Raw genomic sequence first — 21428 nt, 5'->3', positions numbered from 1 at the left:
ATGGACACTATAGTATCCACTGTACACTGGGTCCTGTGGAGTTTAACAATGAACACGGAAACTTATCTTATGTCAACTGTGTTAAGAAAATGGACACATTTATTTCCCCAATTTTAATTGACGAAGGCTCTGTTAATAGACCAAACAGTGGTTCAATACGTTTAATGACATTTAATTAACACGATCAATAACTGGTCTAAAATATATTATTTGAATATTTCTCGGGCATCCATCAACTGATAACATTTAAGAGACATTAGTAGATATCGGTCCTGTCTGTTCACTAGTTGTGATGGTAGAAATCGATCCTGGCAATTTTTCGCTAGACGAATCGACGATCGAATCAAGCTGATCAGAGTTCCTGTCTTTTCGTTGGGATAGGGCAGCCACTCGGTCCACTTCCGCTTTGTCATCAATGATCGTCCAGGAAGTGGCAATAAAGGCAAATGCACCCAGTACCTATATAACGACAGAGTCTCTTGCTATTATACCGTGCATCTTATATTTTCTAGACATCAGCTGAATGTGATCTTTTATATATGTACTACCTGGATGAATAAGGCGATAAACAGAGCATACTGCAATGCCGTAAAATCTCGTTCTGCGGTAGTGACGTCGATGGGCGACAAATCGCAATCTTGTTCTCTTGCCACCGGGCTATCCCATAAAGATGACGAAATGGTGGTGGCATTATGAGTCTTCGTGCTGCTGTGGCCCGATTCCACGAGAGGTTTAAACGCGTCTGACAACTACGCAATTGATCAAAGTATTTTATTGATGTTTTTAATTACTATTTTGAGAGAGGAATTTAATAAGGCGTAATGACAAACCAATCCGATGATGTAAGGGCTTCCGGCATCGCCCAGAACGTGATTTAAGAGAATCTGGATAGCTTTAGCGGATGATCTTCTCGTAGGAACGATGGTGTACTTTAGAAAATGGCGTAATTATTGTTAAGATTAAATAATTACTCTTAATGAAATTTATTTTAATTGTAAATACCATCAACATGTCGGTGGCAAGGGCCCAATTTAAATTCAAAAACCACTGGCCGAAGAAGAAGGTGATGTAAGTGGGCGCTTCGGGACCGCGGGCCAGGACCGTCATTGCAAAAATGAGCGGCACGCTGGCCAATACTCCAAACCCACAAATTTCAGGATCGATTGTCTGAGAAACACAACAATAATTATTGTCAAATGTAGGTCAAAATGAATGTAATAAATAATAATAATTGCACACCGGGTATTTGCCGCGCAACTTTGTTCCCATCAATGAACCCACGACCACGCCCATCAAACCGGTTACTACCGTGATTAATCCGAAGATCAGCGATACTCTTTTTTAAACCAACAAATTACGTTAATTGAATTGCGCGTTAGACATATTTTGGCTGGTGGAATATTACCTGCCGAGGAGGTCACCAATGTCTTCCGTCTGCCCTTCCTGTTGCGTGACCAGTCCCAGCGTGATGTATTTGGGACCCCATGCGCCGAACGCTCCAGCAATAAAAGCTACGGCTGTCTATACGTAATACAATTGAAAAAATGATTGAATCTAAAAATTCAATTAAAATCAAAAATTGCATACCGAAGCAACGCCGATCCAGATGTAACTTCCACTGAATAAACAATAGCCAAACGATTAGTAACGATTGAAATATCTGGATAATTAAAAATCAAAGGTACTATTACTGTGTGGCGAAATATTTGATATCGTCCATCCAAGAAGTAGTTTTCATCCGGCTACCCTCACTTTCTCCGCGCGGCGGATCTTGCAGAAACAGCAGGATTAAAACGACGCAGATGAATCCGAAAATGGGCGTCACCCGAAGTCCCCATCTATGATAAAAACCTTAATTTGCCAGCAAACTCTCCAAATTAATTTACGGTGTTCATTATAATTTTACCTCCAGTCGTTGGTCGCGTTTCCGACCTCAGCAAAAACAATGTAACCCAATCCGCTGCATAAATTATAATAAAAATAAAACAATTAAATAACGAAAAGAAGTTAACTGGGGATTTCTGTGGTCGAGTAAATAAATAACTGGACAGATTATATTGACAGTTGAGGTTCAGTCAGGCTTGTTTGAACTGTGCATTGTTTGTTTACAAAACAAACAGAAAAAGGACAAAATAAAACGGCCAGACTCGTGTGATCTTGGGGTTATTTTAACCGACCAGACAGATAAGGAATTTGTTTCAGATCCCTTTCTAATCTAAATCTTAGTCAACACACTTTTGAGATAGCACATAAAAATATGTGGTTCCATTCAGGATACGGAATTTGAATCCACGCGTGCAACGAAAAATTGAAAACAGATAAATATTATTTAATAAATTCAGCCCACACGATTACCTTCCGACCGGAATAGCGAAGTAATAAATAGCTAGAAATTTGGAGCGAACGTTACTGGCGTAGAGATCGCTAATGATTGCCGGCGCCAAAGCTATCACAAATTAATGTTGAAAAACATTTAAAAAAATAGCCGAATTAAATAATAGTGTAACGAATAATTCAACGTACAACTGAAACAAGCTTCGCCGACTCCCGTGAGTGATCTAAGGACAATAAATGACCACAAATTGGGCATGAAACTGGCAGTCAGTGTGGCGCAGGACCAGAAAAATATCCCTGCCACTAAAATTAACCTGTGCAGAGGAAATCAGACGGATAAATGATGCCGTTTAAATCATTTCCAAGAGCACAACAATTACAAAATACAAACTTTCGAGAGTTTCGGTCGCCTAGGTAACCGACCACAGGCGAAAAAATTACGTAAGGTACAATAAAAGCGGTTTGAAGTAAACCACCCTGTTTGTCACTTGCTCCCAGGTCGCACTGGATTGACGGCAAAATGCCTGAATGACATTCAAGACACACCCGATGAAATCCCAATCAAAATTTTAATTAAGAATCTAATTACGCACTTACCAGCGATACCGAACCGATCCATATAGTAAGTGAGATTGAAAAAGCAGAGGATGCACACGGTAGCCACTTTCAAACGCGATTGTTTCTTACTTTCGATTTGTATTCGACCATTTTCAAACCCCTGGACATTTTCAACTTTCTCTGATCCGGCGGAAGATGTTTCCGCTAGCTGGTGGTCTGTTCCGGCATCCATCCTCAAGCACTACGGACACTGAAAATATCTGTCAAAGGACTAAGGGACCGAGTCAAAACAAAAGGATACGTGATAAAGGTGCAACGTTGACTGATAATCATAATAACCAAATAAATAAAAAAGAAAAGCTTAGCAAGTTCACACTATCAGTTGCGCAAACCAAGAAAAATCCACCGGCCGAGAGGGGAGAAACCAAAAATAAAAACCTCGTTTTCTTTTTATTCGATTTGGACAATAACATGTAAGGACAAGATCACTGGCTCAGACAGACAAACAAACGGACCATAACGTCCTCCTTTTTTTTTAGATCGGTTGATGGGATTAGAGAGGCGTGGTTGGATCACTGATAAACGTATCGCAAAGTGACACTAACACATTAAGGGTAAAATGTATATATAATGCTCTTTACGTCAGTCACAGTGATGAGCTTAAAAAACTGGCAAACAACAAACAAGTCGTTTGGGTGGAATTTTAATTTGAGGCATTTTCACGTGCAATTCCATCCGCAACTGCACGTTTGGCTTTGTCTCGGTCGCTGAGAAGGTAAAAGGATCCGGCCATAAAAAGGGCGGCGCTCAATATCTGGATGAACGGATTGATGAGCAAGGCGTACTGGAGTGACGTGTATTTGCGGTAGTCTTCCGAATCCGAATTGATGAGTGGCTCGAATGCGTCTGAAATCTACAATTTATAGCAAAGTAAGAATTAGTTATTAAATTAAAATGTAATGTGGTGAGATGAAAAACACACCAATCCAATGATGAACGGACTGCTGGCATCACCGAAAACGTGAACTGACATGATTTGAAACGTTTCCGCTGTGGCCCGTCTTGTGGGCACAACCACGTACTAAAAAGTGACATCAAATGATTTGGATTTTAAGCAAATACTAAATTATCGAAGTTGTTAATATTCATTACCAGAAGAATGTCTCCAACGAGCGCCCAATTCAAATTGATGAACCAAAGGGCGATAAATGAAAGGATGTAGATCCAGTAGAGAGGTTCGGTTCCGGCAACTAGGAATCCGTAGAAAAACGGAGCCGAGAGCAGCATACCGACGCCGCAGATGAGAGCGTCTAATAAAAAACAAAATTTAAAAATTATAACAAATTAAAACGTCAATCAAGTTTCTAATAAAAGAGAACTGACCAGCTGAAGGGTATTTAGAACGAAGTTTCATGCCCATAATTGCGCCGACTATAACAGCTGTTATTCCGGAAACGATGCTAATAACTCCGTACACTAAAGAAATTCTGACGAAAGTAAAAAAGTATTTGAAATTATGAGACGGACGATAAGGGATAATGGCGATCGAATTTTTACTCTTCAAAAGTGTGGGTCTCGTCCAAAACGACTTTGCGACTGAGAACGACGAATTGCGGGGCCCAAACGCCGACGGCCCCAATGACGAACACCAAGGCGACTGAGGCGGTGGTCGAAAACATAAAACTCCGGCTATAAGAATATGAATCATCTTCGTTACATTTTTCGCAATCTTAAATTGGATGTAAATGATGTCATACTTGTGTAAAAGATAAATGATGTCTTTCTTCCAGGAGGTGCTGACTAGACGAGAGCCTTCGCTCTCACCTCGGGCCGGTTCTTTCAAGAAGAAGATGATGAGAAAGACGGAAATCAACGAGAGAATCGGAGTGACCCGGAGCCCCCAGTTCCACGATCCAGTGGCGGCTGCTACTCCCGATCCGGTGATGTAACCTAATCCTCTAAAAACAATGGAATTTTGTGTTAGTGGGAAAATGTTTCAAGTGCAAATTCAAACAGAGTCATTTTTACCCGCCAACGAGCATCATAAAGTAAAACATGGCTAGCATGTTGGAGCGGGTGTCACCGACAAACATATCAGCGATCATTGCCGGCCCAATGGCCGAATAAGTCGCTTCGCCAATCCCTTAATTTTAAAAAATTGGAAAATGAAATTATTGATGCCGGTTGAAATAATTTTTGAATTGGCAGATTGTTATGTACCTCCCAGGCAGCGCAGAGCCAATAAAGATGAATAAGTGGTCATGTAAGAACCGGCTAGCGACACCAAACTCCAAACAGTGAGTCCCACGATCAGGATAATTCTTTTGAGGAGAAACGGGAGATTTAGAGTAGAGTGAACGCTAATTATTTTCGGGCTTTTAAAGTGTCAACTTACTTTCTAGAAAAACGATCGCCCAAGTAGCCGACAAGCGGAGCCACCACGACGTAGCTGACGATAAAGGCCGATTGAAGCAAACCGCCTTGTAAGTTGCTCAGATCCAATTCGTCGATAATGACGGGTAATATTCCTTAATAATCAAAAACCAAAGTTGAATTAAAATGAAACATTTGTTTGTTTTGGCGGAGTTTACCGGGTAAGGCATATCGATCCATAAAATTCAAAAGTTGGAGAAGACAGATGATGAGAGTGTTGATCATTTTCCCTCGAGTCATCTGACTGGCTGGTTCTTCGGCCGCCGCATCTTGCTTGATTGCACCTGAATCGGACTCGGCAGTGAAAGTTGATAGGATCGGAGGATTAGTTTTTTCGGCCACAGAAATTTTCAAATGATCGCTACTGTCGTAAGGTGGAGTCTGATCCGCTTCTTCCGTCTTCATCTTGAAAACTCGTTTCTTTGCCAGAGCCGATCGCTAACCAAAAAGCAGAACAGTGTGGAGAGCGACGGCCCGAAACTATGGCAGTAGCCCGGTCGAGCTCGATGTCCCAACAGAAAAACTGAATGTCCTCGGAGACTTGTTTGCGGTACGCCCTTCCGCTGATAGGCATAGATATCGATAGTTAACAAATTAAACCCAGCCGTCAATCAACGTACAACAGCCAATGCGCATTGAACGCACCACATTCTGTTTGTTTGTTGTCGTCAGAGATTAAATAAAAAGGGATAGTTTCGTCTTCTAACCCTGAGAGATATGATGCTCCGTCAGACATTAAGAAGATGGATTTTCCTATCTCAATGCGAATGAGATAATATCAACGTCGAATGCTTATTATTTAATGGTTGGTTTAAATGGCGAGGTCATCTGATGATCGAAACATCTAAAATTAGACAAAATAAAAATATCGCACGACATACCGACCATCAAGATTAAACTTTGCACAAAAAAATGAAAAAAAAAAATGTATATTCTAAAAGTTGAGCATTTTGGCCATCAAAATCAGCTACCAAAGTCTTTTCTCTAAAATGGAATAATAATTAAAAAAATATTTAAAAAAAAGGTTGTCAGATCTTCTAGAGATAAACAGAATAACAAAGAACTGGACGGAAATGTCCCCCCATCTTTTGTTATTTTTAGGCGTTTTCCAGGTTAACTTCATCCATCGGCTGGGAAGATCTCTTGATCATCATGGTGAGTCCGGAAGCGGACGCAGCGGGATCACTGGCAGGAACGAATACGTGAACTTGGCTGGGTTTGTTCTTGTCATCTGCATTTGATTTGTGATTCAGTCAAAATTAAACCAGTGTATATGTTATCCGTTAAATAAGACAATTATTAAAGAATAAAAGCTGTGAGATAGAAATGGCATCATATTCGAGTCACCGGAGGATACGTAATCAATATTATACTATCATGCAATAGGCCGGCAAAAAGATCCCATGGAGAGTAGTTAGTCCATGCAAGGCTATTGGATAGTAAGATTGGGATTAAATGCACTTTTTCAATTAAGAATTATTCAAATGAATTAAATAGAAAATTTTAAAATACGTATTTTCGATAGGGATAGAATACTGATGTGGAACGTTAATTTGACTAACACAGGATAGATTGATCTGGTATGCTGACGGCAACAGCTTTGGTGGCCTTGGCTCGATCCGACACCAGGAACCACGAACAGGCGAGAAAGAAGAATCCGCCGAGGACTTCAATAAAAAGTATGGCGAACAGTCCATATTCGAGCGACTTGAAGTTGCGGAAAGTCTCCGAATCAGAATCGATGGTAGGCTTCACGGCATCGGAAATCTAATAATAATTTTTTACCGAGATTAAAAACAGTTGGCAAGTTCTGAAGATCTGAATATGAATAGGTATTGTACCAGCCCAACGATGAAGGGACTGCTGGCGTCACCAAATATATGGCAGACTAGAATCTGGAATGCAGCTGCTGTGGCTCTTCTAGTTGGAATTATCACGTACTGTAAATAAATGAAGCACATCAGTCATAGAAACAAAGTTTTTGATAGGTGAAAATCAGTTGGTAATTACGAGTAAGATGTCACCAACGAGTGCCCAATTGAGGTTAATAAACCAGAGAGCCAGGAAGGCAAGGATGTAAATGACATAAATAGGTCCCAAAGAGAGGACCAAAAGTCCGTAGAAAAAAGGCGCGCTGCAAATCATTCCCACTCCGCAGATAATTGCATCTATAAAAAGGTTAAGGCAATAAGATGAATACGCTGTAAATGAAACGAATTGATAGTACCGGCAGAGGGGAACTGAACGCGCAGTTTTTGGCCCATCACTGATCCACAGACCACTCCCAAAAGGCCGGAAGCAATGGTGACAATGCCGAATACTAACGAAATGCTGCAAAAATCAAAATTTTTAGAAACGTTTTGAAACAACCAAACCGCATACTCGGAATTTAATAACTTACTCGTCGAAAGACAGTGAGGTGTCGTTAATGATTTGACGTCCAAGGAAGACATACTGAGGTCCCCAGGCTGCGATAGCCCCTACTGTAAAAGTGACAGCAATCGACGCGATTGTCGAAAGCATCAAACTCGGACTAGATGTCAAAATGCAGGAAACTTTGATTATGAGTAATAAGAAAAACGAAATTTTACGTTCATACTTTTTAACTAGGTAAACAATGTCTTTCTGCCACGAAGTGCTGACAAGGCGAGAGCCTTCGCTTAGTCCTCGAGGTGGATCTCTCATTGCAAAGGCGATCAAAAGGACGGAAACCATCGATAAAATAGGTGTCACACGTAATCCCCAATTCCAGGAACCCGTTGCGGCGGCCATGCCAGATCCAGTAATGAACCCTAGACCACTGATTAAGACATAGATATACATTTCAATTGGGGGTTACTATTACTGAAAATATTTTGGGAAAATTAGATTTACCCGCCGATTAAAGTAGTGAAGTAAAATAATGCCAGCATTTTTGAACGGGTGTTTCCGACGAAAAGATCGCCGATGACGGCTGGCCCAATGGCAGAATAACTAGCCTCTCCAATTCCTTGGTTGAGAACATTTGACATTATAATTCGTCATGTAATTAATAGACTTAATGTTTTGTGTTACCTCCTAGACAGCGGAAAATAAGAAGTGTTTCAAAAGTGGTCATAAAAGACCCAGCCATCGTCACAATACTCCACACTAATAAACCGCAACCCATAATGGCTCTAAAAACAGCAAACTGAATGAATAAATTGGACAAATGGAAATGATCATGGGTGTAACTAACCTGCGGGAATATCTGTCGCCCAAGTAGCCGACGAGCGGAGCGACAACCACATAACTAACAACGAAAGCCGATTGCAATATACCTCCTTGAAAATTGCTCAACTTCAATTCATCAATAACCATGGGTAAAATCCCTGTCAAAACAACAAATTAACAATTATTCGAGTCCCGACAACCACAATTGAATTATATTATACATACCTGGTAACGAATAGCGGTCCATAAAATTGATCAAATTACAGAAACAGATGATAAGAGTGGTGAGCATTTTCTCCCGGGTGACTTGACCACCGTCACCAGCATGGGTTCGACCCCCATTCGATACTTGATAGTCTTCATGTTCTTCACGATCTGTTTCCGGGGCGGTAATTGAACGTTTCTCGGGATCGTCGTCCATTGTGGAAGTGCTGTTGGGAGGAAATTGAACAGATTCGGCCATACTTTAATTCTCTTAATTTAAAATAACAAACAGAGTATAGCACCACTCGATTTTCCCAATTGATTTCAATCGATCCAACTTCAATCGACAGATCCTACTCTTTCAAAGACGAATCAACGACTGACTCATATGCTCTTGTCGCTACTGACCATATGGGAAAAAATCAAAGAATTTTCTTTGCAAGTTGTTTTCTAGGAGATACTCTCGATGGTGGTGGTTAACACAAACATATTCCCGTCGACTCTAAAAAGGGGCGTGTTTTTTTAACATTCTTTCAATCATAAAATTTGATAATTTTCAATTTGTCATAGCTTTCACAATATTTAGGACCAAAAATCAGCTGACTCTGGGGAATCATTTATTTCCTTGTACATATGACAAGTCGGCTGCACATATGATGCATAGTTTTAATCGAAAGAGAACCGAAAAACACTAGTAGATTAGCGGCTACAACTGAACCCCCAGGGGCAACAAACTTGTAAGTGAAACTGAGTCGTAAACAAGTGTTACATTTCATTCGACACTTTTCCCCTAAGATTAGACTGCAAGAATGACGACAAATAGTAAATGTTTAAAATATTACCTCGATGTTGTTATCTTGATATGTTAGGGTGTCATTCAAAGTGTTAACTGGAATAGACCGCTGGAACACAAAATACCTGAGTAACACCGATTTTACTGCTCTTTCTTTTCGACCCCCAGCAACAACAAGAATTAAACTTGTATGGGTTTTCAGGTTTCTGCAGTGCACGCCATCTAGCCTACATGGATGTATATTGCTTAAATTAAGAACAAATAAATGCATATTTCGATGGTTACTATTATACCGGGTTGATAAATTTTTTATTATCTGTGAATAAGCTAATTAACTGTTGAATCCGTTCTCCGTATTTCAAATTAACTTTTCTCATGACGTCATAACCGTAATCGCGTCATAACAGATGATTCTGACAGCTTATGTGTACCAAGCAGACGATGTTTCTTTAGTTGTTTTTTAGATTACACCACCTACGCTGCCCACCATCTGCCTCCATGTTACTCTCCGTCTAGTCAAATAAACAACTCAGCAAAATTATAATATATATTTAGGCAAAAATGGAACAGAGTGAGTGTTCGGATGATGTGATAGCGCGAGGTGAAAGATGGGATCCACTCGGAGCCGCTGAACCGGATGAAGATGCGAATAATTTTGATCTTGAAGATCAGGATTATTGGCAAAGGTCAGTAATTTAAAATTATTAATTGTTGTAGAAAATTAATGGTTTGAATTTGGTTTACTTACAACTAGCTTTGCTAGCTATGACAGTGAAAAGCTTCGTTTGTTAGAAGAAGAACAGGAACAACTGAATTCGTCACTTATGGCACTAACATCACACTTTGCCCAAGTATAAACTTAACTCTTAATTCCAAGCTTGTGTGAATTACTAATCCAAATATAAAAAATTGCCAATCCCTTTTTAAAATCTGTCTTATAACATCTAGGTTCAATTTAGACTCAAGCAAATAGTAGATGCAGAGCCTGAGACCAAAGAAACTCTCCTACGGGACCTAGAAGAGTTTGCCTTCCGTGGAATCCCAGATTTTCAAAAATCATTTAGCTGTGTGGAAGAGGGAAAAGATTCTGAAGAGGTGCAGATTTTCAGAGCTATTTTTTAAAGAATTATTTTAAAGTTTATCTAATGGCTGTCTATCTATCAGGACCACATAACTAAAATGGAATCCCATAAAGTTAAACAGCATGAGTTAATAGAGCAGTTGAAACAGCAGCTGGAGGATTTGGAGCGCTATGCTTATGAGACTGGAGAAGCTGGACTTCCACAAACATTGATTGTTGAACGCCAAAAAATTATTATTGGTGAATGCTCTTTATTATTGAAACTTTTACATGAATGTGCCCATAATCAGAGTCTGGGTTGTGTGGGTTATAATATTTGCTTATCCAAATATTAATGATGATTTATTTCACTGTGCTTCTCAGATCAAATGAAAAATAAGCTCCAATTCAATGTTGACGATCTAGACAAGTATACAGTTGAAGAACTAAGGCAGCAGGTGGATGAAGCTATTGGCCAGGTATGTGAAAATGAGATCCTAGTGACAACCACAGTAGTCTTATTATTATTATTAATTTATTATTTTTAGCTTGTAAATCCGTTGAAAATGAAAGAGCAGTTAGTAACGCAACTGAAAACGCAAGTCACTGATCTCGAACGATTCATCGAGTTCCTGCAAGGTCCAGCTGAAAAAAAATGTCCGTGTGAATGTTCTGGAAATCCTACGCCAGGAACAGCGAGTAAATTTTCACATATCAACCATGGTAAACGTTCGTCGTCACCTGAACCACTACAACTCAATGAGAAACGGGTAAGGAAAAAACAACAATATAACCCTAATCATTTTAGATTCACTCTTAATTCAACCGTTGAATAAAACAGGAAAAAGTTGTTAAAACCCTTCGTCGGATGGCCAACTTGATGCAGATTTACGTCATCTCTCAATTTGGATGTGGTATAGGCAATCGTTTCCCGCGTGAAATGCCAACTAAAGAGAAGAGTCGACAACTCCAGTATGTCTTATTTTTCTCATATTTTTAAAAAATATTTTAAACATAGGTTGTAAATTTTACTATTAGGGAAGGGCTAAGCCGACTTAACGAGGCTGTAGGACAGGTGATGCGAACGTCTTCAACGAAAACCAGAAAAGATAAAACACTTTCTTGGGAACCGGACAATCAAGTGAACATAGTCAAAGCAGTCCGAAAAGGGCTTTGTCCAGCGCTCCGTGATCTTTTGATTCACGGTTTTCTTCAACCGAATACCAGTAGCAGTTTGGTTCCTTTCTTGAGTTGCGCTGCACCTCGACCTAGTTCCTCCTCTGGTGTTTCCGCTGTCCCTCATCCTTGGCAACTCTTTGTCGCCTTTTATCGCACCAAAGATGGCCAATCAGTGATGAGTAATCCGCAGCGAAGTCTGGCACAGTCTTTCTCCTTGGAAATTCAAGGTGGAACTAGCAAGCAGGGACTTTTGATGGCCATCGGCAACATTATTGCAATGCATCGACCATACAAAAGAGGGCCAGAGGCCCATTTCAAAGCTTTCCTTTCCAGTGCTCTCAAGTAAGTATTTCCCTCTCATTTAAATAGAGATCATGTTACACAAATTCAACTAATGAAATAATTTGGCTTTTTTAGCGCCAAGAAAATTGTCCCGTGGCTACGTATTATCTTACGAAGTCCCGCCTTGCTAGACGAATTCTACGAGCCTTGGGCTCACGTTGTCCAACCAGGTAGGGAGCCTTTTACCACAAACATCGATGCACGTAATTTTTAACTTTACTCTTTTCTAATCAGAATTCGACGAAATTTGGAAGATTCTGGAACCGTTGCAAAGTGTTGAATTTCAATTGCCTGAAGATCTATCGATTCGCTCTTTGCGCAACATTTTCGATGCGTTTTAAGTTTTCACATTCCACAGTGTTTTCATTTCTAGTCACGTTATTCTATCAAGCATTCCTCTAAAGTAATCTCCACCACCGTTAATTTTTCTAGTCTTTAATTAAGACTCTTGGGTGTTCTCATTTTAACGTTTCATTTGTTTTAAGTTTCTTGGTGTCTATTTCGGTCTTACGGAGTTGAAGCTCCACTGTATTCAATCGATTAGGTTTTAATATACTATTTGCGTGAAGCCATAGGTATGAAACAGCGCGCAAGCCTACAAGGCATTTCTCGTGGTAGACACGTCGTCTATTGCAAACTTAAGCGTGTCTAATTCAATTGTGAAAGTAGTGTAGGATGGTGACGGTCGTCTCCTGCGTAACGCAACCATCGGTCACAGGTAGGCAAAATCGTTTATTTACAGAAAGTAATGAAGTGACGTGAAGTGTTTGTATACATGAGTTAGCGCCCACTGCAGTGAACAGTTCCGCCATGGATGGAAATTGCCAATCTATTGCCATCCCGATGTGCCAACAAATGCCGGTCAGACGATTAGTTCTGCTTAACCTTTTCTTTTGCGAGATTAATTTCTTCAAGGCTTTTCTGAACTGATTCCGACGTATTATTATAGTACAATGCGACCAGGATGCCTAATTTACTTGGAATGACACACCAGGAAGATGCTCTGATAGGTTTTAAACTATTTTATAAATTCATTTTGGAAATAATAACAAACAAACGTATGATATTCAGCATTAGAACAATTTCGTTACTTGCCTGATACCAACTGCTCTCCATATTTGGTAACCTATGCCCTTTGGAATCACTAATCCGTTTTGTGAATTTATAATGATATTTTTATAATGCGTCTAGGTTTTTTTTCTGTGTGTTATATACACACCAATTTGTACATCTGAACTCCCTTCATTTTTGGCTACTATTCCACCGTGTCGGCAGGTGTGTGAGCAAGTCAAATCACACTGCGAGCCACTCGTTAAAAAGTATTGCTACCTCCCACCAAATATGCTTTAATATTAACATGTTAAAGAGACTAACACAATTTTTCTGATTCAGAATGGGATTCGTTTGGCCACGTGCTTTAGATTGTTTTTCTTTTCCTGATGTAACAAAAGCCGAAAGTGTTTGTCTTACTCCCGAAGCCATTCTAAAACAACGTAAGCATTTTTTCTTTTAAGAAAAATGTCATCAAAATATTCAAATGATCAAATTTTAGATACACCTATAAAACATCCTGAAAATTGCCCTTGCTTCCGTCATCCGAAGCTAAAACAACGACTCTATCTCAAAAGGCGCTTCGATTTTGGTACGGCAATTGTTCTGTGATGGAATGAGTTTTCAACCAGTTATAAATAGTTCTAATTAATATTCCGCGGTTATCATGTACTGGACAGCTGTTCGCGGGAAAGTGGAGTGGTCGGAAACGTTTGGTTCTCTAACTCTAACCAACATAGAAGTGATTGAGGTTTTTAAACACGGAAAAGTCCGAATCGACCCCCTCTCCAGGGAAGTTCTTTGGACAAATACTTCATGCGGCACGTGCCCACGACTTGATCCAGGTAAAATGTAATCATTTTTCGATTATAAACTAATTTTAAAATGCTTAATTTTTTTTTTTTTTTTGTATCCAATATTAGGTAGAGAATATTTTCTTTTGGGCCACGAAGACGTCACTCGCCAACGGCTTTTGTACACTACTCTCAGCGTCGGACTGGAATGGCGTAAAAAATACGCCTTACTCATTGGGGTATGACTGATTAAACAGTCACACAAATTTTCGTTTTAACGTGTGTTTTTTTAACTTTATTTGTTCGGATGCACACTTTTTTGCGACAGAAATGGGAAAAGGCTAAGAAGCAGACATCCAACACAACAAAGGGCAACTAAAACCATTAATCTATACCATCTGGTCACATACCCAAATTATGCTCTGCCTCGTCTTTATTTTAAATTACAGTTACATGTAAGTTGATTTGTTGTTCTATACAAGGGATTAACGAGACAATAGAGCGCTAATTTTGCGGGATAAAAGGAGAAAGAAATTTGGATGACAACAGACACGACCAAATGGTATAAACATCTGACTAAAGAAACATTCATAGTAAAAAAAAATTACAATAAAAGGAATGAATGTTGTGGATATAATCTTCTTTATATGTCTCCCATTTTGATTCTTGAAGACTGTAAACCAAACAAACGAATAAACAGTTAATCTAGTCTACTGTGTGTACCGTAATGAGAAAAATTACCATCAGGATGCCTACAATGAGTCCGAAGAGACCAACTGCACTGCCGAAAATTTCTACAATCAAAATCTTCACGAAAAGGGAGGGATTAGCTGCGTCAGCCAAGGCGGCTCCGGATCCTGCAATACCAGTGAGATTGTAATAAAGAGACGAAGGGGATGCTGATTATTATTAGAGTCTTACCGACAATTCCGACTGAGATACCGCAAAACAAGTTAACCAAACCAACGGTTAGTCCAGCTCCAAACATGGCGAATCCAGAAAAGTAGTTTTGTGCAATTTTCTCAGGAGAAGCCTTTAATGGATCGTATTTCTAAGAACAAATTTATGTTAGTTCATTCTTGTTTAGTGGTCAAAGTTATCTTAAGGTATTTTACATCCAACATGCCGGCAAGAACAATGGCAATGATGAGTCCGTAAATAGCAACAGCTTCACAGAAAATAACACTAATCAAATTCTTGGTTTTGATCCTGGGAGCTTTCACACCTCCACCGATAATGCTTGAGCCAGTAGTGTAGATGCCACTGAAAAATGTAATGGTTTATCAGGCCATCATACCCATTGAATTTCTTAGATAAATAACACAAAATGCTTACAGAGCGGCACCAATGACTGACAGGGATACGGCAAATGCAATGCCAGTAGTTGCCCACATGTACGGAGTAATAGTTTCCAAAAACCTAGAGTTGTATAAAGTGATGAATAACAGCTTGAAAATGATTTTTTTCTTAATAATACCATCCGATATCAATACGCTCTCCTTGCCCGGTGAGAATGTAGTATACAGCTGTTTAGAATAAGAAATGAGATAAGGTACTTTTAGTCAATAATTAAAGGTTAAAGAATAGGAATCGCACGATTCTCAAGATTTACCAAATACGACTACTGTCGCCACCAATATTCCTCCGAAGGAATAAATATAAGTTTCTCTATATCGTGCCGCCATTCTATTTTATTTAATTTCACTCCTAAGACACAGGTTCAGTATACTTAACACAGATGAAACGACCACTGGCACCAAAGTGACAGAAGGGGTAGGGGGAAGGGATCTGTCATGTGATTTTGGTCTCACGCGCTTCCAACGCGTCATCTATCGGAATAAATTAAAACTTTATTTAATATTGAATGTCTGCTACTAGGTGGCGCATGTTGCTTTTTGTGACGTCATTCGTCACCAGCTTTTAACGACGGACACGCTAAAAAAGTGCGTGTTAAAGTTAAACAGTTTGATTTTTTTCCCCTGCGCAACAACGTCGGAAAACAAAACAATAAAACCATTAGCTTTATTACAAAGATCTTCATCCATCATGAAAAAATAAATAATAATAATATTTCTTTAAATCTTTAGTGAGAGTGTTTCTGTCAGAACAAGGTGCTTGGTTGGACCTTTGGAAATGTATATGAACTGCTGTACACATATTTGTCTGTTGCAATTCAATCAAGCGAGCAAGTGTCCTTCAAAAAAATTTTCGTTTCCTTTGACGCAATCTTTGTGGCATTAATAATGCCACCGTTCAGCGATACATTTACAATCAGATTGGCTAATGTACCTACACATTTTATCGGATAGGATACAAGAAAAACACAGATAGGATATTGGAAATCCGTTTCTATAGTGTCGAAATGTTTGGTGACCTTGCTAACCTCTCTTGTCGCGTTTGATAAAATTTTGTTTTTGATACTCCGGTTTATGCGGTCACTTACAGATTACAAAAACCTCAGAAGAAGCCATTTCATCCTGTTGAGAGAATCATGAGGTGGGTTCGCACTCCAAGGCTCTTCTACGCAAATCGTTTATCTATATCCTCAAAAAAAAATGCAATGCTGTGCGGTCAATGTATGAAGCAGCCGCAAGTTGTCCACATCCGCTCGTCTAAATAATATGTTAATACATTTCCGTATCACCTCACAAATTTATTCGGGTGGGATCGTCGCTGCACACATACACCCACGAACATAGTGAATTTTTTAAGTTATCGTCATCAATTCAGTCTAATTATTCTTCTGCTTCCGGGTTTCCGTCTTTCTCTTGACATAAACCTTATAGCGCCATAACATCGCCATTTAGTACCCAAGTCGTTATACGATCCGAAAACATATGGTACAAAAAGGAAAACCTTTGATGGATCAGGCAATTAATTCACATCGTATAAATATTAACTATTGATGGCGGGGGGAAGCGACGCAAGCGAGAAACGTTGGATAATATGCGCATCCGAACGTCGTAAACAGAAGGAGCGTTAATCAAATTTGGCATCGTCGTGAATATAGCCCTCCTTGACGAAGGTGACACGAAGGTGCTTTTATGCGAGATGAATTGAAAATGGAAGACGATTGAAGCAAATATAGAAATAAAAAGAGCGGATAAGATAATTCTTCGCTTTTCAATTAGGATGTAAAAATAACAAAAAACCGGAACCCGGAAATGAAAAAAACAGTCGCGCCTTCTTTTGCCGTTGAGTTTTATATTCTCTTGGAACGTCTGCTACTTACCTAACAAGCAGGAGGAAACATCAGTGAAGCAATTTCATTGGCTTTATTGGCCATCCCACGCACATAATTCAGTTACCGGTGCGCTCTCTTCACAGTCAATTCACGTTTCCTGACTTTCTGCTGGTATGCAATTTTCTTACATTTTTAATGTAATCAAAACAAAATTGAAATGAGATGTATTATTAGATTAAAAAGCGAAGCCGAATTTCAGTGTTCGCTTCGACTCTGGTCGAAATCACGTCGTCTTGGCACGGGAAATTGTTATAAATGTCTTCTAGAGTCTAGACATAGGCCAGTTTCTTTTAAAATTCCGAAGCCGTTCTGGGTGGCGACAACTCTTGTTCTCCTAATTTTGTTTTTAAACTATAGCACCCTGGTGATATACATTTATTTTAGGGAGCGACTGTTTGGAATTGATTCGGGTAAAATAAGCAAACAACCAATCAACGATTCAACCTCGACCCAGTTTTGCTACAATACGTGATTAATTGAAGCAACGACTCTTCAACACATCGCGTGCAACAGTCAACACAGCGTGTAAACACTAAACAGTCTAAGAGAACCCCCTTATACTGGGAATTGAAGATCGATATCTCAACACAGGGTTCCGGTTCCCTCATCTCAGTCTGTTGTTCTCGTCCACTGCATAAAAGGGCATCCATGGTACGCAAACAAACTGTTCCAACGGATGTTTTTGTTTTCCTTATTATTCTTTAATTTTTTTTATTCAGCACAAGGAAAATTGCTTGTGTACAGCATTCATTTAGTACATTTTAACGTAATGCTATAGCTACATTTTATCGATGTGTATCAACTGGAATATAGCGGAACAATAGGCTAGAGTGTGTTCATGAGATCAGCATGCAGTTTTTTATTCTTCGAAAAATGTTGGATAACAACATCACAGTTGACATACAAGACCAGAGAAAAAAGAAAAAAAAATATTTACGAAATGTAACAAACAAATTGATAATATTGCGTGGGGTCATTGGAATTTGAAATGCAGGCGACAACATAGAAGAGGACAAGCAAAAGATGCATAATAATTGCGAAGGTTTATAGTTATACTGTAATTGGATGTATAAGTTTAAATGACGAAGAGAGAAATAGGCTAATGTAGTGACAAGATAATGAGATCTATATTTCTGGATGCATGGAATCGAAACGCTAATAATATCGCTCGGGGTGGGCGAGTTCAAGAAACAATTCCGACTGGAGGAAACGCAGGTAAGAATCGCGTTCCATCATGTGCTGAGTTCGCCTTTGAGCGCGATCAAAAGCGAATTGGTCGGCAATGTCCGACTGGATGTTGGCCAGCGTGAGGATTCTCGTTTCAGCATCTAGGTTAACCTATTCAACACAACAGTCAGCAAATAAGAAATCAATTAAAATCAATCAAATTGAGTTAATCATATACGATTATTAATAACGCACTTGTTTCGTAGCTTTGACGGCAACGAAATCATTGTAGATCTGCTGGGCTTTAGCTGCCATCTTTTGCGGTTTGGAGTTCTTGTACTCTTCGACGGCCATCCAAAAATCCAGATTCTCATTGCTGAATTCTCGCAGTAAAAACGCCCGGTAGAGAGAGGATCCATCTTTATAGAGAAATGGATAAAATTATAGATATGATTAATGACATCGCTTATTTATGTGGGATCATGAATGTTTAAATCGCAGGTCAAAAGTGAAGGATTACATTTGGATGCCATGAGTTTGGTGAATGACTCGGCCCATTTCTGTGCCTCTTCCGGCTGTGGTCGGGCCGATGACGGCGATAAGCTTCTCCGGATATTGGATTTGAGATTTTGAAGTCTCATATCAGAACTGCTGCAACTAGAGGACCTATTACATACAGAAATGTAAAATAATTAACATCATTCTCATTTTTTTCGAAGCTCTCATCTATTACGAAAATTAATTCAATGTTAAACGGGAAAACTTACCGCTTGTTGGAGAGTTTGGTAACTATTCGTTCTTTAACGTTGTGAACGAGATTCCTTTTGGTGGTTGGAATTACAATTACAATCGTATTGAGGGAATGGGCTAGAACCAACTTGACTTTATTGCCGCTGTCGTGTTCTGGTGAGTTTGTCATTTTCGATTTGAACAGAATGATAAATTAAAAAATATAACGATTCGGGATCACAAATGAGTTCACTTGAAGACGATTGAACTTTGATAGATTGCGAAATGTTTAAGAGCGTGAAATAAGACGACGAGAGATGTGGCACTGGGTGATGTTGAAAGTCTGAATAAGAGTGAGACTAATCCAACCCATTTATATAGACTTGCAGACGAGGAAGAAACTAGACATGTGGGAATGTTGCAAACGTCGGAACAATAAACTGGGAGTTTTACTTTTCTGCTGGCTGCGCGCGCATCTTATCAAATTGGAAATCCCATTTTTGTTTGGGGAAACTTCGTTTGCGTCTATACGTCTTGGAGTGATATTGGTTGCGCTTGTTGTGGCAGCAAACACACGCCAACCGCAAAGTGAAACCGAACGTTTAAAAAAAAAAAAAAAGTATGTCAGAGCGACCGCGTCAGCCGGAATACGGGTTTGGCAGCGAGATGGCCAAAACGGAATTCAAATTTCCCATTCTTGTTATGTATGTTTCTCTCGAATTTCATTGAATGCAATAGCCAGTTGACCTAGTCTCTGTAGACGACCGGGCAGACTGCAGCTCTATCCCTATCCATTCATCAAATGGGACGATGTGTGAATGTGCTGTGGCCCAGTGAACAGCGTATGGTAAATAATTTGCTGGCGCGCTCAAAAAAGCTACAAGGTTATATGGGAATCACTCTCTATACTATATCTTCCTTGTATTCGTCTGCCCTGCTCAATCAAGTATCATATCATCTCTTTTACTAGAGCCAGCAGCGCTAGCTATTATTCACGATTGTTTTTTGGGGGGAGTAGTAGATGCTATAGACTAATTGAAACTGTTTAACTTAACTAACCAGCAACAGTGTCGAGCAGTGTAAGTTATTTCGGTCTGACGAGGGAGTCGACTGTTACACTATATAGACATAGATGATATAAGATGAAATTATGTTGAATTTTGGGATGTAAGAAGCGGTAAAAAGAAAAACAAAACAGACGGAGTTCTCCGCAGCAGGAGTCAATAAACAACAAGTCAAGATATATACGATATCGTCGTGTGTAGTCGTGAAGCGATCCATGATAAGGAACTTTCACGGTCACGGTCGTTTCCTTGCCGATCTTGACGAGATAGTATAAGCAAAGATCGATAAACCCTGGGATAAACCATTTTGAAGAAGAACTTAAAGTCGGTAGAAGTAAAGTTATATAAGGCAGCACTATATAGATATGATATATGGTAAAAATCTGAAGTGTATTTACCTACTCACCGGCGTTTCTATAGCTGGATGATGGAGGAAGTACTTGACTGACTCTTGACGCAACCTAACGACGGTTGGAAAATATTATGGTTGGTGATTAATATCAGAAATCGCCGGAAATCGCAGTTCAACAAAAACAAAATAATGTGTACATACAAAGTGAACCAGTAGAACGTCGTGAGATCGTCGCAATATAAAACCGTATCCAGGCCAAAGTCGCCAGGCGACCGTCGTCAGCGAACATCCTTCAAAGATCAAAATAGGCCAGCACACCGGCCTGAAAACAGGAAGTTGTAGGCGTGCCGTGTGTAATGCCCGTGGTAATTCACGAAAGAAGATGACGTCTTTTCTTATTATTATTATTAAAAAATATTGCATGTGTCAACGTGATTAGCAAACCTATTTTTATGTATAGAGGCATTAATATCAAGTGTATAATACGGTATAAGGTTTTGGGTACATTCAAATTAAAAAAGTCTGTTTCATCCAATTTTAATTATATTAAGCTTCGCCACTGCACGAATCGCCATTTACGGAGTACAATTGAAGGACGGTTTAAGGTTTTCTTTACGTAGGGGCATTCTTCTTCATTCACTTTGATCCAATGCCTCATTAAGTGTGTCAATATTGAGTCTTAATGCGCACTCTACATCGCTTCGTCATCAAGTGTAACTATGGGGTCGATTTAGGAAAGGTCGCTGAATATACATGCCCCAGCAACGTCACTACATTATGAGAGTCATTTAATCTGCACCAACGTGCGGAATTGGATGTTACATGAGTCAAAAGACGCACAAGGGAAAGCTTGGACTTACTTGACATTTCTTGCGTCACGTTCCGAATTCTCATCAAATCAAACCACGGTCACGGCCGTATGCTTCTTTCGCG

General features: G+C 39.5%; 7 protein-coding genes and 1 long non-coding RNA gene across 8 annotated transcripts; 3 read left to right on the top strand and 5 right to left on the bottom strand.

Moving 5' to 3' along the window:
- The first annotated feature begins 134 nt into the window (after window positions 1-134).
- LOC124343930 lies at window positions 135-9557 on the top strand. Its single transcript, XR_006919455.1, has 3 exons — window positions 135-150; window positions 520-525; window positions 9016-9557. It is a non-coding gene; the product is annotated as an uncharacterized LOC124343930 (long non-coding RNA).
- On the bottom strand, window positions 147-3236 carry LOC124343642 (protein spinster-like). Its single transcript, XM_046797050.1, has 13 exons — window positions 2932-3236; window positions 2726-2858; window positions 2524-2648; window positions 2356-2446; window positions 1907-1960; window positions 1692-1838; window positions 1588-1618; window positions 1406-1521; window positions 1240-1336; window positions 1003-1167; window positions 831-929; window positions 549-749; window positions 147-459 (listed from the first exon to the last, which is right to left on the bottom strand). Exons 1-13 carry the CDS (start codon window positions 3122-3124, stop codon window positions 247-249), a joined length of 1665 nt encoding a protein of 554 aa, XP_046653006.1. The 5' UTR covers window positions 3125-3236; the 3' UTR covers window positions 147-246.
- Window positions 3324-6146, bottom strand: LOC124343652 (protein spinster-like). The gene is made up of 10 exons (XM_046797067.1): window positions 5484-6146; window positions 5288-5420; window positions 5113-5213; window positions 4921-5035; window positions 4650-4850; window positions 4450-4581; window positions 4276-4379; window positions 4045-4202; window positions 3875-3973; window positions 3324-3805 (listed from the first exon to the last, which is right to left on the bottom strand). The coding sequence occupies exons 1-10, from the start codon at window positions 5728-5730 to the stop codon at window positions 3596-3598; spliced, it is 1500 nt and encodes a 499-aa protein (XP_046653023.1). The 5' UTR covers window positions 5731-6146; the 3' UTR covers window positions 3324-3595.
- On the bottom strand, window positions 6242-9719 carry LOC124343648 (protein spinster-like). Its single transcript, XM_046797062.1, has 12 exons — window positions 9564-9719; window positions 8743-8948; window positions 8543-8675; window positions 8380-8480; window positions 8200-8314; window positions 7925-8125; window positions 7727-7858; window positions 7553-7656; window positions 7336-7493; window positions 7167-7265; window positions 6888-7092; window positions 6242-6556 (listed from the first exon to the last, which is right to left on the bottom strand). The coding sequence occupies exons 2-12, from the start codon at window positions 8936-8938 to the stop codon at window positions 6423-6425; spliced, it is 1578 nt and encodes a 525-aa protein (XP_046653018.1). The 5' UTR covers window positions 8939-8948; window positions 9564-9719; the 3' UTR covers window positions 6242-6422.
- Window positions 9720-9826: 107 nt separating this feature from the next.
- LOC124343644 (RUN domain-containing protein 1-like) lies at window positions 9827-12663 on the top strand. Its single transcript, XM_046797053.1, has 10 exons — window positions 9827-10200; window positions 10269-10365; window positions 10463-10609; window positions 10679-10835; window positions 10959-11053; window positions 11123-11344; window positions 11416-11546; window positions 11613-12095; window positions 12171-12265; window positions 12330-12663. The coding sequence occupies exons 1-10, from the start codon at window positions 10076-10078 to the stop codon at window positions 12434-12436; spliced, it is 1659 nt and encodes a 552-aa protein (XP_046653009.1). The 5' UTR covers window positions 9827-10075; the 3' UTR covers window positions 12437-12663.
- Window positions 12664-12725: 62 nt separating this feature from the next.
- On the top strand, window positions 12726-14526 carry LOC124343745 (secreted frizzled-related protein 3-like). The gene is made up of 10 exons (XM_046797209.1): window positions 12726-12813; window positions 12880-12956; window positions 13045-13105; window positions 13167-13216; window positions 13287-13414; window positions 13488-13588; window positions 13648-13737; window positions 13826-13990; window positions 14069-14178; window positions 14268-14526. Exons 1-10 carry the CDS (start codon window positions 12771-12773, stop codon window positions 14316-14318), a joined length of 876 nt encoding a protein of 291 aa, XP_046653165.1. The 5' UTR covers window positions 12726-12770; the 3' UTR covers window positions 14319-14526.
- Window positions 14355-15714, bottom strand: LOC124343780 (V-type proton ATPase 21 kDa proteolipid subunit-like). The gene is made up of 7 exons (XM_046797260.1): window positions 15552-15714; window positions 15417-15465; window positions 15275-15358; window positions 15055-15202; window positions 14861-14990; window positions 14681-14796; window positions 14355-14612 (listed from the first exon to the last, which is right to left on the bottom strand). The coding sequence occupies exons 1-7, from the start codon at window positions 15622-15624 to the stop codon at window positions 14583-14585; spliced, it is 630 nt and encodes a 209-aa protein (XP_046653216.1). The 5' UTR covers window positions 15625-15714; the 3' UTR covers window positions 14355-14582.
- Window positions 15715-18018: 2304 nt separating this feature from the next.
- On the bottom strand, window positions 18019-20032 carry LOC124343779 (regulator of G-protein signaling 8-like). The gene is made up of 4 exons (XM_046797259.1): window positions 19118-20032; window positions 18871-19016; window positions 18606-18769; window positions 18019-18521 (listed from the first exon to the last, which is right to left on the bottom strand). The coding sequence occupies exons 1-4, from the start codon at window positions 19267-19269 to the stop codon at window positions 18339-18341; spliced, it is 645 nt and encodes a 214-aa protein (XP_046653215.1). The 5' UTR covers window positions 19270-20032; the 3' UTR covers window positions 18019-18338.
- Between the last annotated feature and the right edge of the window lie 1396 nt (window positions 20033-21428).

The sequence above is a fragment of the Daphnia pulicaria genome, chromosome 6, assembly GCF_021234035.1.
Source record: "Daphnia pulicaria isolate SC F1-1A chromosome 6, SC_F0-13Bv2, whole genome shotgun sequence".
Classification (NCBI taxonomy): Eukaryota; Metazoa; Arthropoda; class Branchiopoda; order Diplostraca; family Daphniidae; genus Daphnia; species Daphnia pulicaria.
This window is presented reverse-complemented; position numbering and strand designations above follow the sequence as displayed.